The sequence below is a fragment of the Zophobas morio genome, unplaced genomic scaffold, assembly GCF_036711695.1.
Source record: "Zophobas morio isolate AGI-343-1 ecotype UQ-CSIRO unplaced genomic scaffold, CSIRO_AGI_Zmor_V1 ptg000002l, whole genome shotgun sequence".
NCBI lineage: Eukaryota > Metazoa > Arthropoda > Insecta > Coleoptera > Tenebrionidae > Zophobas > Zophobas morio.
The window spans coordinates 26565231-26584933 of record NW_026972107.1 but is presented as its reverse complement, the minus strand read 5'-3'; the positions used below and the strand labels follow the sequence as shown (position 1 = coordinate 26584933).

General features: G+C 34.8%; 1 protein-coding gene across 3 annotated transcripts in view; it reads right to left on the bottom strand.

Annotated features, from left to right (window-relative positions):
- Window positions 1–19703, bottom strand: part of LOC135132211 (homeobox protein unc-42) — a 64373-nt gene that overhangs the window by 31022 nt on the left and 13648 nt on the right. For all 3 annotated transcript variants that reach the window (XM_064060239.1, XM_064060230.1, XM_064060224.1), the window contains one exon: window positions 1135–1400. In XM_064060239.1, coding sequence (XP_063916309.1) covers window positions 1135–1400 — 266 coding nt within the window. The remainder of the gene's footprint in view (window positions 1–1134; window positions 1401–19703) is intronic.

Genomic DNA, 19703 nt, shown 5'->3' with positions numbered 1-19703 from the left:
ATTAAAATAAGTACATCTATTGTTATATAATGTGAATTGTGAATAAAGTTCTGTCTTTCAGGGATCTACAGTAATTCTGCCAGCTGTAATATGTTTAACTGGATTTATTGCAGTGGGGTATATAACCTGTTAGCCAATTTTATAGTAATAATAATTTTTTAACATAGGTATCTAGATTTTTGGGAAAAACAGTAAAAATTATATAACCACATTTTACCATTTGCGAAACCGAATGTTCTGATATCTTGCAAGTATTTTAAAGTGATCGTTAGTATCGCAAATTGTTAATCAAAATTTATCTGTATTGTGTCTGCATTATTTGGAAATTGGAAATCTTCAACAATGGCTGAGCAGTATGTTGAAGAACAACAAAAAAATTAAGATATCTAAGCAATGTTTTACAGCGCGGCAACCTCATCAAGTTCCAGCACCTCAACTTGGAGCTGAACAAACAATAATAACAAAAAAGAAGAGTTTACGGGAAAATTTGTAATTTCTGCCAGTACCAATTGGTCTTTCAGCTTTAATACTTAGTTGTTCTTACGGCGTACTAGTTTTTATTTCTTTTAATCTTATTGTACTTTAATGTCAAATGAACCATATAACAATTTTTTGTTTCAGTTAATATAACGGCCGTGATTGTTAATTATAACGGCCTTGGTTGTTATGGATGGCATATCGATCGAGCAGATATAACACAACAAGAGGCAGGCAAATAAATATCAGTCCTTGATAAACTCTCACTAAAAGTTTATCTAGAAAAAATGTTCGTTTCCGTAAAAAATACCCTTCCGAGCTTATCTTCCCGTAATGTTCGTGGGGCGGCTAATGCATGAGTCACGGCACTCCACTGGGGGGCACTCCACAGTGACAGTTGTGTCTCGAGGGCCCCCCTAGCTTAACGAATACCTAATTCAATCAAAGATCCAGCCGAGTGAGCTTCTCTGTCGGGATGCAGTCTGTCATCTCGCCAAGTCTTTGATTTCACGCAAAAGGAGAGGGCGCGCTAACGTCGGCCCACCCGAAACAGGGCTAATTCAATTTGGGTATCGACAATCCAAACGAATTATGATGAATGCTTTCGCAATTAGATGTTTAAGTGATTGCCTGCTTGCGAACTTTTTCCAAACTGACCTGTATCCTGGCTTCGTTTAACTTCGTACTCCTAGCTAATTCCTCTCTACAGTAGATGTCCGGGTAATGGCTTTTTGCGAAGGCCGCTTCGAGTTCGGCGAGTTGTTCTTGCGTGAACGTTGTACGATGCCTTCTTCGTGCAGGTGTGGGACACGAGGCTGTCGTGGGTGTGTGGCCTGTGTGCTGAGGTCCACCGGGGGAAACTGTGCCTAAACTGTTACTGCCAGTTGTCGCTGGTTCGGGTTTTAGTTTTTTGAAAGCCCCATCTGCAAAAATAGAAAAAATACATTGAGATTTTTGTTGCTTCGTGAAACATGACTATACAATTTTTAATGTGATTTAATTCTTCAAAACGTTTTAAAGAAATGTCTTTGGTAGTTCACGGCATAAATAATTTCAGCAAAATATATTTGTATATTTGTCCTGGAGGACAATTCTTATTAAGGTAGGCCAAGAGAAGTACGTGACAATATCAGAAAACATAACGGCTGCGTAAAAATTGATGGAAGCAGACAGCTGAATTACATATCGTCGGATCGAGGAGATGTTAACCAATAACTTATTCATTTATACATAATCATCCAAACGTAGAAAAACTTGTTCCACTGTACTTTAGTTGATAAGCAAAGAACTTGGCGAGTAAAGTTATGCTAAAACATCTTGCAAGAGTTTAAATGTGGTGAACAAACGTGGTTACATTATTATAAAATGTTAGGAAACACAGAATAAATAAATTGTGGGTATTTGAAGATGAACATCCACCACAGGTGACTAGACAATTGCATCCTTTGCATTTTTTACTTCCCGAGCGTAAGCAAAGGAAGTATTGTAATCGAGTCCGTCGGCCGACTCTCTACTTTTACGTTTTCTCGATCTTTCATGACCCCTAGAAGACGAAGAAATAGGTCTCCCATTTCCGTCTGTCTGTCCGTCCGTCTGTCCGTCCGTCTGTCCGTCCGTCTGTCCGTCCGTCTGTCCGTCCGTCTGTCCGTCCGTCTGTCCGTCCGTCTGTCCGTCTGTTGTCCCGGATTTTATTAGACAGATAATCTCCGAAAGTACTCGACCGATTGTTGTGAAATTTTGTACTTATATTAAGAATATCATGTAGATGGTAAAACGCTAACCAAAATTTGTCTAATCATCCCCACCACTAATGCGATGACGTCACTTCAAAATTGTACATAGTAAATGGGTTTTCAATTGTATAAAATAACATAGTCCTACACATGTAGTTTACAACTCTGAATCGACTTTTCACCCGAAACGTCCAGATTTTTGAAAAAAAAATCAAAATTATAAAACAACATTTTGAAATTTAATTTTTAATCTGCTAACCAGAATGCTTTGAAATGTTGCAGATGTTTTAAGGCTATAAAGAGCATCATAAATCTTTAGTCAAAAAATATTTGCTTATCCCCTCCAAAAACTTGATGACGTCAGCTCAAAAGTTTGTGGAATAAATCATATCTAAAATGTACAAAATATGATGAGTCTGTACTTGTGATCTATCACTCCATTCATATTTTTTGGATTTGCATATACAGGGTGACTCAAAAAAATTAATGAATGCGTAAATATATTTTATTGATTTAATCAGGAACTACAAAACCGAATGCTCTGAAATCTTGCAGATGTTTTAAGGTCATAAAGAGCATAATAAATGTTTAGTCAAAATATATTTGCTTATCCCCTCCAAAAACTTGATGACGTCAGCTCGAAAGTTTGCCGAATAAATCATATCTAAAATGTACAAAATATGATGAGCCTGTACTTGTCATTTATCACTCCATTCATATTTTTTGGATTTGCATATACAGAGTGACTCAAAAAAATTAATGAATGCGTAAATATATTTTATTGATTTAATCAGGAACTACAAAACGGAATGCTCTGACATCTTGCAGATGTTTTAAGGTTATAAAGAGCATAATAAATGTTTAGTCAAAATATATTTGCTTATCCCCTCCAAAAACTTGATGACGTCAACTCAAAAGTTTGCCGAATAAATCGTATCTAAAATGTACAAAATATGATGAGTCTGTACTTGTGATCTATCACTCCATTCATATTTTTTGGATCTGAATGTACAGGGTGACTCAAAAAAATTAATGAATGCGTAAATTTATTTTATTGATTTACTCAGGAACTACAAAACCGAATTCTTTGAAATCCACTGCGAAAAAAAAACATAATAGGCATACAGTCGTCACGTTTTCGACAGCGAGGGAAGTACTGTCTAAACTCTTTAGACCAATTTTTTTTTTTTTAGAAAAAGAAGCATTGTTAGGACAGTAATGAATGTTAGAATAAGAGAAGAAGGGAAATCTCAGACTGGCACACAAATATTTGTCTCTCTTAAGCGTTTGAATTTCTAGAAAGTTTACGGTAATTTTTGCGTTGGGACACTTGATTCATCCACTACGATAACGTGGCTAGCCATCGTGTGCAGAAAACAACTGATTTTTTGAAACAATTAGATGTAAAAGCTATATTCTTTCTACAGTCCTGAGTTCGTGTCCTGTAATTTTGTTCCGTGTCTATTGCAAACAAAATAAATGAACTACGTTTTTTTTTGCAGAGCAATGTAGAACGACGCTTGCGCTTTCTTGTCATAGAATAACTGCGCATAAATATATAATAAGTAGTTTATGTGAATTAATCTTTGCATTAACTGAAAATAAATAAAGCTGTAATAAAATTTTGTTTGTATTTGCAGTACCTACTAGTGTACAATTTGGTACTTTCGTGTACACGAATGACACTGCCAAAGAAGTTTCGCCCAAGAGTGACATACAATTTTATTTTAAGTTATATATTTTTTCTTTAGTTTTTACATCTTGTCGAATATGAAAATGTCGGTTACCTATTTCCGTCTGGATAGGATTTTCAGCGCCTGTCTGTCGTCTACCGACGTCTGCTTGTTGGTGATTGTATTGGACCGCTAATTCCTGGAGCTACGGGTGATTACTGGGAAATTTTACCAATTTATCATATCTATATGATAAAAAAATTAATGAAAACTTATCTGTTCCATTTCGCCAAAAATTTTACGATCATTTCAAAATGCTGTTTAAATCTCGCTCAAAATTTATATTGCGACGTGTTCCTTTATCTGTGGTTTAATAATATATTCATATTTTTAACCTTTTCTATAAGCGTTATCGAAAAAAAAATTAGTCCAAGTTTATTTTGACAGAATTTCTGTGGTCTCTGAAGTACAGTCCAACATATCCATATTTTTCGAAACATTATAAAATTTGATTTTGCGAATTTACTTTTTTTTATGATAACACCTATAAATTATAACAAAGATATGTATATTATTGTACATACATAACGTAGAGAAGCATGCTATGCGTATGGATCAAGTGAGTGGAAAATAGAGTGAGCCGCTCAAGAGTTAATCAGTAACAAAAGTTGTCGCTCGTCCTCTGTATGAACAAAAATTTCCATGTTGAAAAAAATGTTGGTGACGTCTGAAAATATGGATATGTCTTCCTTTGAAATAGTAATAGCTATTTATGTAATAATAGATAAGATAGGTCTTTGTGGACGAGCCCTATAGTTTATGGCAGAGCGAGCTTGCGAGCGAGGCCAATAAATAGGACAAGTCCACAAAGTCTAATTATGTACGAATAACATACAAAACTTTATGTTTGATTGCACTGAAGAAAATTGTCCTACAAGAATTACATTCTGCATCGAAAATTGTGATGCTTTCAAAGTGTGCTATGGTCACGCTACAAACTTTATTTATGGATTTGCGAGATTTGTGTTTTCGTGTGGTTGTCATTTATAGTTATTTGAAATACAAGCAAAAAAACAGAAAATGGACGAAATAGCTTCAATAGCGTCCAAAGCGAAGGTAACTCTCCTTCCTAGTAAATATAGAAGTGTATACGAAGAGACCTACAATGCATACAAGAGATGGTGTTTGAAGAAACAAATAAAGAAAACTGACGAAAATGCCATATTGGCGTCCTTTGCTACTGATCTGGCGTCGCATAAGGCATCTAGCTTATGGAGCAAGTACTCAATGTTGCGTACTACGATCGACTTAAAGGAAGGCGTAGATATTAGCAAATTCCCTAGTATTATACCATATCTTAAAAGAGAAGGCGAAGGGTATACGGCAAAAAAATCGCTGGTTTTAACAATGTTTTAACCAATGAAAATGTGGATTCCTTTCTATTAAATGCCCAAGACGAATATCATTTGTTAAACAAAGTATGTATGCTAATACTTTTCAGATGCATAATTAAAGGTATATTTTATAGGTCATTTTTATTTTTGGTGTCGCAGGAGCGTGTAGACGCCAGGAATTGGTTTTCTTATTGACGTGGAAGATAATGAAAAACATTGTTTGGTTAAGATCGTCGATATAAAAACTAAAAAGGATAGATCGTTTGTAATATTACCAGGAAAAAACAATTTATTGGAAATAGTCAGAAAATATATTGCGATTCGACCGGAAACAACGTCTTATAGCAGATTTTTTTTCTGAATTACCAAAAAGGAAAATGTACTGTCCAACCCGTAGGAATCCACAAAGCTGGTGGTATTCCCAGCGTTGTGGCCAAATTTTTGAATTTACTTAACGGCAGCTCCTACACAAGTCATTCGTTTCGTAGGACATCTGCAAGTCTTCTGGCCAATTCTGGAAAAAGTATGAGTAATATCATGCGTCACGGAGGATGGCGCTCGGCCAGTGTTGCTGAAGCTAGAAGCATGAAATTTGACCAGTAGGCTCCTTCTACTCTAGTGTTAGATATTGTTTGAATTTTTTCGTAAAAGTTCACTTTACCAACGCTGTACAACGTTAAATATTAGGCTTATAAAAAACGTTTATACAAAAAATGTGCCACATTTTGTCATCATTTTATCTTTGTATGCAATACTTTTTTCCGTAGGATGAACCGTTGCGGAATTATTTTGAATTATTTTGCCATTCGGTTAGAAAACTATAGTAAAATTCAGTACAACGCTCAAATAAACTAGGGGCTAATTTCAAGTTAGTTTAGCAACGTCGCAACGCAAGTAATTGCTATGGTGATGTTGTAAAATGGCATTGCTGATGTCGCCAAAAAAACAGATTTACTTACATTAGATGTTTGTGACATTATCATAGCAACGCTGTTTTGAGACGTCGTAATTCTACTTACAATTGGACGCTAGGTATCAACCACTAACGACTATTTAAGATATGACGGTAGAATATACTAAAATTCATACAGTTTTACAAACCACCTTGGAGCTTTTTCTACAACATGCTGCCAAACCCAAAAATTTTCCCTGCTGACAGATCAATTATGGGACTATGTATAACAACATTAGTGTTAAAAGGAATAACCTTTTTCTCATGATCGAGTTGTGTCGATATATAAAACTTTACAAATAGAGGAATTTAAATGTAGACCATTCGCAAGTGACCGAATTGTTCTAACCATTCTAAATTATGATTTATAAGCGCTGCGCTGTATTAATATTTTGAATTCAAAAAAACCAAACAGCTAAATGTCGTTGGCTTATAGGAGATGAGATGAATCAAAAGAAAAACCTGCAGCACAGACCACAAACCGTATGAGTGAAAAGGTGCTGCCTTCAGAGATGTGTTTTTAAACTGAGAGTTGATTTTGTAAGATTAATTATCGTTTGACTCATTCATGAGATTATTATTTAGTAATTTAAAAAAAGAGAGCTCAAGACCATAATATTGCAAATTCAGTGAATAGAAGCTAATGAGTGATGACTACGCATTTCGCATTTTTTACTTTAGTCAAGGAAGACGAAAAAATGAGAGTTGCGAGCGAACTATTTCTGCTGAAAAATTGGCTGCTACACTTAATAACACCGTTAAGGTTGGCTCTTAAGTCTGACTGACATTTAGAAAGAAGCTTAAGCTTATTTGTAAAATTAAATTGTAACTTGATAATTAATTTATTTTCTGACAATTTAGCAATTGGTTGCAAACCACTTGGCCGGATTTGTGATAGTCGGTTGCTAAGACTGATTAAATGAATTATGACAACCGTTTTCCAACTGAAGAAATTATTCCATATTCGAAAGGAAAGTTAATTAGGTACATAAATAAGGGTTTGCAAATAGAATGGTTACGGTAGTTTAAAATTTTTAGTATAATATTCTCGAATACTGATGTGTTGGTTTTTAAGGCTTGCATAACTTTTTTATGTCTTCTGTTGACACCGAACTGAACGATAAAGGTTCCTGTTGCCTAAACAGGAGGCTCTTTCGAGTCTGGGAAACCGGGATTGGCAAATGTTACCCTCTTACGCGGGATGTGTGAAGAGCAATATTAACTTATCCGGTACAGCTATCAGGTAAGACATGTTTCAACAATGATCCAGTTTTGCTTGTGTAGGGTGTTTCTACAAAATGGGTGTCTGGCGACAGGCCAACAGAGCCTTAAGTTTCTAAACCAAGTAGAATGTATTTTAGCAGTTACTTTTGCCGCATTGGTACTCAACTGGTAACAAACCTAGGGGTGATAACGCGTACGAGAAAGCCAGGCGGTAAATGTCTACGGGGGATAATTCTTGTTGTCCGACAAGTATCGCAAGCCATGGAGATCTTTTTGACAAGCCCGAGATCGGGTATTGAGTGGCAATGACACAACTTTACCCACCCCCCACCATGGTTGCTGTCTTCCGCTGCAGCGCGCCCATTCGAGAGGGTAACCGAAAGGTGGAAAAAGCGGGAGCAGCGACTCCCAAGTGCTTCATTATGTCTAAACACGTAACAGGAATGTGTGCATTTTTGTACATCCAGATATATAACTACAATTGCAGTGTGACATGTGACATTTAAAGTGAAAATGTGACATACTTATCGTTCATATTATCATAGTTAATAAATTCTAAAGTTTTTGTGTTTTACATGGTACAGTGAGAAATATGAAAACGAAAGATCTAGAAGATCCTAATCGAAAACCGGCCTCACAAGAAAAGATTTTACGTCATCCCACTTTAGCTGTACCTAACAGATTAATGGCTGTAATAGGAGACGAAGACACATGCGTTGGGTTTCTAATGGTTGGACTGGGAGACTATGATAAACAGAATCGACCTAACTTTCTAGTTGTTAAGAAAGATACAGACATTCAAGTAATTAAAGCTTGTTTTATGAATTTTATAAAACGAAAAGATATTGCTATAATCCTTATATGTCAATACATAGCTGACATGATTAGAAGCGTGGTGGATGCTCATGAGGAAGCTGTGCCAGCTGTTTTAGAAATTCCTTCAAGGGATCACCCATACGATAGTGAAAAGGATTGTATCATAAAACGTGCCATGAAGCTGATTCATAAATAAATGAAAAAAATATTTGGACTGACAATGTGTTTATTTTTGTTCGTATCAAATTTTTGGCATGCACAATAAGATTTCGCAAAAATTTAAGGATTAATGACTACGTTTATCATGAACATTTAGTCCGTGATCCAACACCAAATTCTACCTAGTAAGTTTCTACGTCGTAAACGCAAAAATAAGTAGTGGACCACGAATAAGTCAGTCTATTTCTGAAGCGTGAACAGACTTAAAGTTTAAAAGGACCAAAAGGAAAGGTGAACATACTTCTAATATATTATTCATTCCTTCATAGGTTAAGGAATTACCAACTCACACCCCTTCTCGTCACTCCAGAGTAGTTGAAATGAGCAGTTATAGCTGCTTTCAAAATAAGAGAGTAAAACTACCTGAAAAACTGACTTGACTTTTTGGGTTTTCCAACCCTAAGCGGTAGGTGGGCCAATAGGAATGATTGACAGCTTGTACCAGGTATAATGGATTAAGCTTATGGCCCTATTATGATATCCTTAAGTCAAGTAGGGTCGCTGCAGGGGGTTCTGTTCTCTTATTTTGAAAGCAGCTATAACTCGTTTATTCCATTAGAGCTTTCTTCGCTCTGGACTATGTACCTAGTGGCTGGAAGGTAGTAAGAGCTGTATTTATCCCTAAACCTGCTAAAAATTTTAAACCCATCAGCCTAACGTGGTCTCTCCTAAAGGCTTTGGAAAGACCTATGGGAAAGACTGGTTGACAGAAATGCACGGGAGTAGCTGCTAGGGAATATGCCTCTGCACCCGAATCAACCTGTTTACCAGGTGAGAAAATCTATGGAGTCGGTCCTGCATCAAAATGTTACGGCGATAGAGGGTTGGAGGGTGGATTTTACTCACTTGGAACATTTCTATATAGAGTGGGCGTTTGACAATACAACCTTTGAATCCATGTGTTCATATTTAATTAACTGTGGCGGGGGTCCGTTACTTGTTAGATGGGTCCATGCGATGCTAACACTAAAATCAATCCATGCAGATCTAGGTTCGCCATGGATATTAAAGTAATTCCTACACAGGGTTAACAATCCTTTCAAAAAAGGAAATTTCTCAGCGTAGGTAAAGAGCTCACGTAGAAAGCTTGACTTGTTGAGCAATGGTATCGATTAAATGGCTTACCTGGCAATCCAAACAAAACTAGTCATGTTATTTCTGCACAGAGGCGTTGGAACCACTCTTTGGAAAAACACTGCATGTACCAGAGTCTAGGCATTTGTCTAGACTGCAGGCTTTTCTGGAGGACCCCCCTCCCCCCCAAATCATTCTTCCATAACCAACTAAGCCGAGCAAATAGCCCGACCCAAGCGGATGGTATTCATTTTATCGTCATACCCATGAAATAGCTAGCAGTTTTTCATGTATTTTTGGTTAATGACACTAATAAATAAGAGCAACGAAATTTATAACACAAAGAACAATACTATCTACAAAATTAGAAAGAGTTTTGTGACACAAACGGTGCCATAACCTATTGAGCTAATGTTTTAGTAATGTGCGGTGAGATGCCGCTCTAAAAATTTGTCTACACTAAATTTCACTTAAAAGTTGTTGGGTGGCTTAATTGTTGCTAATGTAAATGTGCACTAAAAGTTATGTGGGATTTAGATCAAGCTATGGGTCAGTACTTTACAACTTTATCGCTGTACACGTAGCCAATACATTATTTAAGTCTCCACCCGTTTTCACTGCACTTTTAACTACCTAATTAGCGTTATGTTTTACTTAATTTCACAGATTTGTTTTGCAAATTAATTGATGGTTGGTGATTAAAAGTGCTGTGCAAACGGGCATAAATAACTTACAATGTAACCAACTTCAGGAAGAAGATAACTAAAGAAGTAAAAAATTAACAATTAATAACAAAATCCTGGATCTGACGTTAAAATTAAGTCTTTGAAGCCAACTTTTAATGAGATTGTTTTTCTATTATATTTCATTATAAACAACAGGTTACTACCCTCATTAATTTGTCATTAAGAGTATTGTTGGGTTTAGATATTAATTTAGAAGAAATATCTTTAAGGGCTAGATATTCTATATGAGGTCAAAAAGTCCACTTTATCAGAGGAAGCTGACCTTGCTGCACGTTGTTATGCCCCCGCATTAGTGGTATATTTAGAAGCGTGAAATCAAAACTGGAGTCAATTTGGAACTCGATATTTAGTTGTTTGGTATAACTTCTACCATAAATATACGAAAAATACTTCAAGATGAAATCTGCTAACTAATCCGCTGCAAAGTATGCTGGATCTCCTTGTATAAAAAACTTTTACTCAAACATCACAGAGTTTATAATACAAATATATATTCTATAAATTGCATACAATAATAAAAACACAGCATTAGACGGAGGCTTAAAAACTTCATTTGCATCCAAAAATTACTGTTGTGGTTTCCAGAAGTTTTAACTCTACTAATAATCTACACGTAAAAGTTTTTCAGAACTGTTAAAAAAACTGCATGTAAAAGTTTTTTCAAGGAATTAAAACATTTGTCGAATGATACTGCCTTTACTCGAAGTACTTTTAATATGCAGATCTTTACTAGTAAACCTTAATCGAAATTTTAAATAAACTTTGCAATACAAATCAGGCAGAAGAAGTTATCACGTGGGAGGAAATATTATCTCTTTAACTTCCTAAGTTTTTGAGTAGTCAAGGATTGGATATTACATTTTTAAATTTAAAATTACCAAAAGACATCCAAAAGGATTTAATTTTGGCTTTTTATCTATGATGTGTGGAATTTTCAAGCTGTCATTAAATGAGGGTTTTACGACTTTTACTTATATTAGGTAAATGGTTGCCATACGTTAAGTGGGTTTTATTGTTAACACAGTTACTTTTTATTCCGATATAGAAATTTTTAATTTTAAATTAAAAATGTTAATCTCTCAATCTTAACAGCTGACCGGAAATTATAGAAAACGTCATGATACTAATTTCAATTCATAGTCTAGGATTGCCAACAGATTCAGTCATTTCTGATCACGCGGTACAATATTTGAATGAATTGTGACCTGAGATTTTGTTTTTAATAAATGGGACAAATATTTCGGTTTAAAGGGCATTTACTGAATTTCCTAGGTCCATGAAGTGGGTCTCGTTCTGAGGTATAAAAATTTCTGACAAGCTTATTTATAATTATTATTTCATTAGCAATATTTTACTACATTACTTTCACTATTTTAATTACATACGTAGCTTACTGGTGCTAACCTATTCTGAATGACATGATCAAACTATTCGAGAAACTTAAGAACAATTTGACATGTTCCTAATAAAACGGTTTTTTTGAATCATTGAATTATTTAAGTGCAAATATTTCAGATTCTGGTTTAAACTATTTGGTACTATACCTATTTTAAAGATAACTAAAGCTAGAATTGAAATTTTCTGAAGATTGTAAGAATGTAAAGAATCCTCCAAACAACGGACACTCCCAACAACGGACACGGATAGTAAAATTGGGGCATTTTTAGTTATTTTATTTGTGAAGTTACCTCTTTACAACGGACAGGTAACAGGTAAAGCGGTCCTGAGATTAGACCGTACAATAAAATTTAAAGATTAGGCCAACAGATTACTCGGGACCAAGTCATAACTCTCTTCAACCCCACACTGCTTATAGTACGAGTAAATATGGGTTTTTCCCAAAAGGCAAAGCTGGGGTGGTTTTGTTTGTCAAGTGCGAATTAACTTATGAAACATTATTATTTAACCGTTTACGTTTAAAGTGTGTAACACGACGGCTAACCAAAGAAATTTTTAAGTATTAGTGAAAAAAATTTAAATTATCGACAATGCCGAGAAGTTTAAATTAAGCATTTGGCGACTCTCAGAAAAATTCTCCGTTGGTATGTACATGTTAAAGTGTAGTGCTTTCTTTACTTCGTGTCTTGAAACCTCTTCACAGTGGACATTGTATTTAGAATTACTACAGAAGTGGTGTTGGTCGATTGCGAACATTGGTAAAGTAGGTACTTAAATCCGACAGGTTTCTTTGTCGCTATGATTTATAACTTTAGTCAAAGTTTCTTAAAGTGGTGAGGCGACTATACTTCGTGATGTTAAAAAAAAATTAGCGCCAAATTGATAACTTTTTAAACTGAACATCTGATGTATATATATTTTGCTAAACTATTCTCATCACAATTAGACAACAATTTCCATTTTTCTCTAAAAGAAACTTTTGAAATTAATCTCTTAATTTTCCGCTCTTTAAAAACGCTACAGTAAAACGCTTCTGGTTATTTTCATTTACCTCTTGAATTGTCAAAGGGTTATTTTTTTTAGAATATTTCTTAATACGAATGATTTGTACCTTTGCTTGGGGCTAAACTTCTAAAGATTTTTCGACAAGCCGAGGACAAAATTAAAATAATATAAAATTTACCAAATTTCAAAAGCCCTTTTTCTCGAAGATACAGGGTTTCTATAAATGATTATAGATAGGGTCCAAGTAGGTCATGAATACGTGCAGCGTCTCAGATTTGATCTTTACTAAATGCCCAACGACACATGACAAAGACCACACGCATCTATATAACTAATTGCTTAAATGTTTCAAATCTCATTAAAAAATAAAACTAATTCATTATAATAAAAAGAAACAAATTTATTGCGGTTAAATATCACAGCAAATGTTGAAAATGTTCTCCATTTGCTTTAAGGCACATGGTGACTCTCTTTTTCATTTCAAAAATGTTCTGTAATGCTTTTGTCAATACCCATTGTTCAATTACATGTTGCAACAGGAACTCTTGACTGTTGAGCAAATCTTGTCAAAGATGTTTACGGATTTTGCTTAAGTTGTCTCAAATCATCAGCAACTTCCTCAGATACTGAAAGTCTTCCAGGAGATCTCCCCTTGTTGACAGTGCCAGTTCGAACAAGTCTGTTGATTACATTTCTAATGTGAGCTTCTAACGATTTTTTTTGTTTTATTAAATTACGGTATTTGGCCCGATGGGCCCGATATTCGTGCTTACAAGCGGTTACAGAAAACACACACTCTTCATTTACGAATGTCCCAAAACAAAATTTTCGTACATACGCAAGCACCAAAAGTTTTGAAAACGACTATTTTGTTGTTTTGAGCTTCGATCAACGAGAATTACTGTAATTTACTTTTGAAAAACGTTAGAACAATAAAAAGGATGACTTTAAATGACAGTTTACAAATGACTTTAATGACAAATGAGAACTGTCATAATGAGGTATAATTTCAGCGAAGCAGGATTTTTGAAATCCATGGCCAACTACGCTCTTGGAATAATTTATAAAAACCCCTGTATTTTTGAGATTACAAACTGACGAAAAGCATTTTAATTTAATCAAGGCGGTGAAGAACTTGGTATAAAGTGCAAGTATCAGTTAGTTAGATAGTTTGTGAGAAAAATTGTGAACATAACTGGCAAATCTCGTTGACATTGGTGTAAATTTTTTTTTTCGTTAGCGAGTGTAACGTGTTGTTATTATTTTTTTGTTACGTTAGCTATAATTGTGATAAAAAATGACTTAAAAAACGCATTTTCTCGAAATGATGTCTCCAATTTCCCAAAGCAAAGCACGCCCTGCCGTGCTCCTCTACTCGCAATCGCTAAATTACAAAGCTAACATGTTTTGTTGCCATTTACTTAACTCTACAGCTAAGTGCTAAATGGCTTTAGGTGGGTACTTGTGGGTGTATTACAGCCCGAAGCTCGCGTTTGAATCAAAGCAGATTCATATCAGGACTATGCAATCCATTACCGGAATAATTATGCATGCAGTTGAAGCTTCGATTAACGAACAAAGTACGTGCTTATTTATAGCGAGCGCTTCGCTTAGGAGCGGATCCTGCAGGACGAGCGCCGCGTTAATCCTTGTCGCGTAATCAGCCGGTGTAAAGTGGTAAAGTGGTCGTCGAATTATGTAAATATTTGAAAACGGCGTCGGGCCAGAGAAAGAGCCGAGGCGGCATTAAGCGGGTGTATGGATGGGTCTCGAGCGTTGAGTAACTACATTCAGTTGGGAGTAATAAGATTGTGTGAGATTCTTTGTGGCGCGCGCCGGTGTCAGTAATTGTAATTAGGTTGGTACTAACTGCATTAATAAACAGTAATGAATTCAATAAGGTTTAGTTGCCGCCGACGCCGTTTGCCGCCGTTTGTCGCCACAGACACCTGTGTCATCTTCGACCTGAGCGTCACGTGACCACAGTCGACAAAGCGGACTTCGGCGATAGCGGAATTTACGGTACGAATACCGTATTAACAATAACAAACATAACTACTTTCGTTATACATACACACAAATCATGTCGGAAAGTTTGAGTTTAAAAAGTAGTGTTGTTTTAAAAATATCGCTAAATTTATTTCTATGCATTTTTAAGATGTATAAAATATTAAAATGAAGTTTGGTTATTAACACATATAACTGCGTTTAAAAGTTTAAGTTTAAAATTCGAAAATGTTGCAAGGTAACCAGACGCAGTCGAGTTCCTTTCAACACGTGTTATACTTATTATTTTTTTTGTTGGTCGCGTTAGTCATGAATAGCTATGGAAAATGTTATCTGTTTTTTAAACAAACTTGAACGCTTTAAATAAATGTACAGCTGTGAAAATCAAATGCCGACATACGTATTAGAAAAAGCAAAATTGTTACGAGGAAAACTGTTACCTGTGAAATATAAAAATCTTTACGACAAGATATTTTCAAGTTTTTGTCAATAGCGACAAAAGAACAAAGTTTTCTACGTAAGAGAAGATGAAATTCTTGCCTACCTAGGCGAAAAGGCGAGTTTTTCATTACGATTTTATATTTAATTTAAACTATTGGGTTTGATAGTCAGTGACATTATCACCTGCATCACTCGTTCGTTCGTCAAATGTGGCGGCCATATTTCCGAAGTATGAAAATCCACATTTGTCTAATCCCCAAATCTGTTTTAGTGCTTTCAAGAAGGTGGTGCTCCAACTCATATGTTGTTAATATTTGTTGTTCAAAAAGTTGGATTTGGAGACGAAGCCTTTTATGATGGCTTATTCATTCCATAGTATGTAGCAGTCTTAATATCCTCAGAACGAGTAGAAATAATGAAATTTTGGAAGCGTCACTGTACCTCTTCACGACACAAAGTTATATTTTTATTTCCCGAATCTATAAGGAAAGAAGGAACTATTGTAACAGGATTCAATTGACGAAAGATTACTTTCAGTTTTCTCCATGTTTCATGACCACTAAAGTACGAAAAGGTAGGTATCCCGTTTCTGTCTTGTCTGTTGTCTGCCTTCTGTGTCGGTGGAATCATTTTGATTACTTGATGCGACATAATAATATAACGTTTATCCCCACAACACCGAAAACATACCAAATATTTGCCGACGAGTTTCGCCAACCACGTTGGCATTATCTAGGCAATGCTAAAATGTTAAAAGTTTCGCTTTGTCAACATGGTCGGCGAAACTCGTTGGCAAATATTTTTTGTGTTTCGATGTTGTGGAGATAAACGTTATACCATTCTGCATCGATTTTTGTTAGACAGATAATCTCCGAAACTAACGGATTGATTCTTGTCAAATTTTATATGTATGTTGAGAATATCGTGTAAATGGTAAAACACTAACCGATTTGTCTAATCATACCTATCAACAAGTTGATGTCGTCATTTCAAAATTTTGCCTAGCGCGGACTGCAACGTGTGTTAACTTTAAAACCAATACTAAAGCGACAAAACTCACACATTCATTATTTCAAATGTAGAAACAGATAATATTATTACTAAAAATTGGTCGAAGGTTATTTCCACAGAACTTCCTTCGCCTCAGTCGGACAAATACAGGTTCGAAAAAATTGGTCTAAAGAGTTTAGACAGTACTTCCCTCGCTGTCGGAAACTTGACGACTGCATGCCTATTGTGTTTTTTTTCTCATTACATTTTTGTAGTGGGAATTTAAAAAAAAATTGCGATGACGTCATCAACATTTTTGCAAGGACACGTATATCAGTTGGGATAGATGTAGTGTAATACTAAGAATAAAATTATTATATTCTCAAATTTTCGGGAAAATGAATTGGGTCGTTTTGAATATTGATTTGTAATAATCAATAAAATAACGAAACAATTTACTCACGTATACGTATCAGAGGCAACTGAAAATCGTGTATGTATAAACATTCTTAATTTAAGATGACAGGCGTAACAGCATACGTGAGAGTCAAACAGAGAAACTGTAAACAAAACGACCATCGGTTTTATTGCTTCGACTTCCGCTTATTATATAAAACGTTGGGTTTTATTTTAATTCTTGACGGTGAAATTCACAATTGGTTGATTATAAACATATCTATTTCACATTCGCGGAACCAAGTGAGCGCATAAAACAAATGCAGGTCTGTAATGTTAAAGTCGATGTAAATAAGCGTGCTACCCTTATGTTTCAACCGAGTTTTTCCTTTAACAAATTTTGTGTCTACCAAATTGGGTTGGTTGGGGTGTAATACTAATAATAAGTGTTGCCTTTAATTTAACCAATAAAATAAATTGACTTCATTAATTTTTTTGAACCACCTCTTAAGAAAATCTAAAAAATATGAATGAAATGATAAATCACAAGTACAAACTCATCATATTTTTTGCATTTTAGATAGGATTTATTCAGCAAAATTTAAGGGTGACGTCATCAATTTTTTTAGGAGGGATGAACAAATACATTTTGAACAAAAGTTTACCATGCTTATAATAACTTTAAAATATTCCCAAGATTTCAAAGCATTCGGTTTTGTAATTCCCGATTAAATCGATAAAATAAATTCACGCCTTCATTAATTTTTTTGAGTCACCCTGCATATGCAAATCCAAAAATATGAATGGAATGATAAATCACAAGTACAGACTCATCATATTTTGTACATTTTAGATACGATTTATTCGGCAAACTTTTGAGCTGACATCATCAGTTTTTTGTAGAAGATAACCAAATATATTTTGACTAAAAATTTATTATGCTCTTTATAACCTTAAAACATCTGCAAGATTTCAAAGCATTCGGTTTTGTAGTTCCTGATTAAATCAATAAAATAAATTTACGCATTCATTAATTTTTTTGAGTCACCCTGTATATGCAAATCGAAAAAATTTGAATGGAATGATAAATCACAAGAAGAGACTCACCATATTTTGTACATTTTAGATAGGATTTATTCAGCAAAATTTTGTGGTGACGTCATAAATTTTTTAGGGGGGACGACCAAATACGTTTTGATCAAAAATTTACCATGCTTATGATAATTTTAAAATATCTTCAAGATTTCGAAGCATTCGGTTTTGTAGTTCCTGAGTAAATCAGTAAAATAAATTTACGCTTTCATTTATTTTCTTGAATCACCCTGTATATGCAAATCCAAAAAATATGAATGGAGTGATAGATCACAAGTACAGACTGATCATATTTTGTACATTTTAGATATGATTTATTCGGCAAATTTTCGAGCTGACGTCATCAAGTTTTTGGAGGGGATAAGCAAATATATTTTGACTGAACATTTATTATGCTCTTTATAACCTTAAAACATGTGCAAGATGTCAGAGCATTCCGTTTTGTAGTTCCTGATTAAATCAATAAAATATATTTACGCATTCATTAATTTTTTTGAGTCACTCTGTATATGCAAATCCAAAAAATATGAATGGAGTGATAAATGACAAGTACAGGCTCATCATATTTTGTACATTTTAGATATGATTTATTCGGCAAACTTTCGAGCTGACGTCATCAAGTTTTTGGAGGGGATAAGCAAATATATTTTGACTAAACATTTATTATGCTCTTTATGACCTTAAAACATCTGCAAGATTTCAGAGCATTCGGTTTTGTAGTTCCTGATTAAATCAATAAAATATATTTACGCATTCATTAATTTTTTTGAGTCACCCTGTATATGCAAATCCAAAAAATATGAATGGAGTGATAGATCACAAGTACAGACTCATCATATTTTGTACATTTTAGATATGATTTATTCCACAAACTTTTGAGCTGACGTCATCAAGTTTTTGGAGGGGATAAGCAAATATTTTTTGACTAAAGATTTATGATGCTCTTTATAGCCTTAAAACATCTGCAACATTTCAAAGCATTCGGGTTAGCAGATTAAAAATTGAATTTCAAAATGTTGTTTTATAATTTTGATTTTTTTTCCAAAAATCTGGACGTTTCGGGTGAAAAGTCGATTCAGAGTTGTAAACTACATGTGTACGACTATGTTATTTTATACAATTGAAAACCCATTTACTATGTACAATTTTGAAGTGACGTCATCGCATTAGTGGTGGGGATGATTAGACAAATTTTGGTTAGCGTTTTACCATCTACATGATATTCTTAATATAAGTACAAAATTTCACAACAATCGGTAGAGTACTTTCGGAGATTATCTGTCTAATAAAAATCCGGGACAACAGACGGACAGACGGACAGACGGACGGACAGACGGACAGACAGACGGAAATGGGAGACCTATTTCTTCGTCTTCTAGGGGTCATGAAAGATCGAGAAAACGTAAAAGTAGAGAGTCGGCCGACGGACTCGATTACAATACTTCCTTTGCTTACGCTCGGGAAGTAAAATGATAAAATTTGACTTTGAGATTTTTTTTTTTGATGGCGATCCCTATGAGTTAAAATTAATATATTTGTGGTTGTTAAAGTACAGGTAAAGAAGCACCCTATGTATTTATGTTTCTAGTGAGTTTTTTCATATACACATTTTTTTTACGTCATCAATATTTTAACAAGGACACATAATGCTAAACTCACTTGACATACACCTTCTAAAAGTTTTATGACTTAAGCGGTTTAAGCCAAACCACCCTTATAAGTCAAACGGGCTATTGTAAGCTTTGTAGACCCGTACCGCAAGGATTATTACTGTTCATTGTTGAAATAATGGAGCTGTAAAGTTTTACTAGGTATATCTGAACTGGGGTAAGTTATACAATAACCAGTTTGACATATAAGGGTGCTTTGGCTTAAGCCGCTTAAGTCATAAAAGTTTAACAAGGTATATGTCAAGCAGAGCTATTCAAAGTACTCAAAAAAAGTATTTGAAGTACCAAATACAAAGTACTACTTGAAATAGTGTTCAAGTAAAGTACCAAGTACTTACTTTCAGCAAGAGTATTTCAAGTATCAAGTACTTTTCAGATGTACTTCAAGTACAAGCC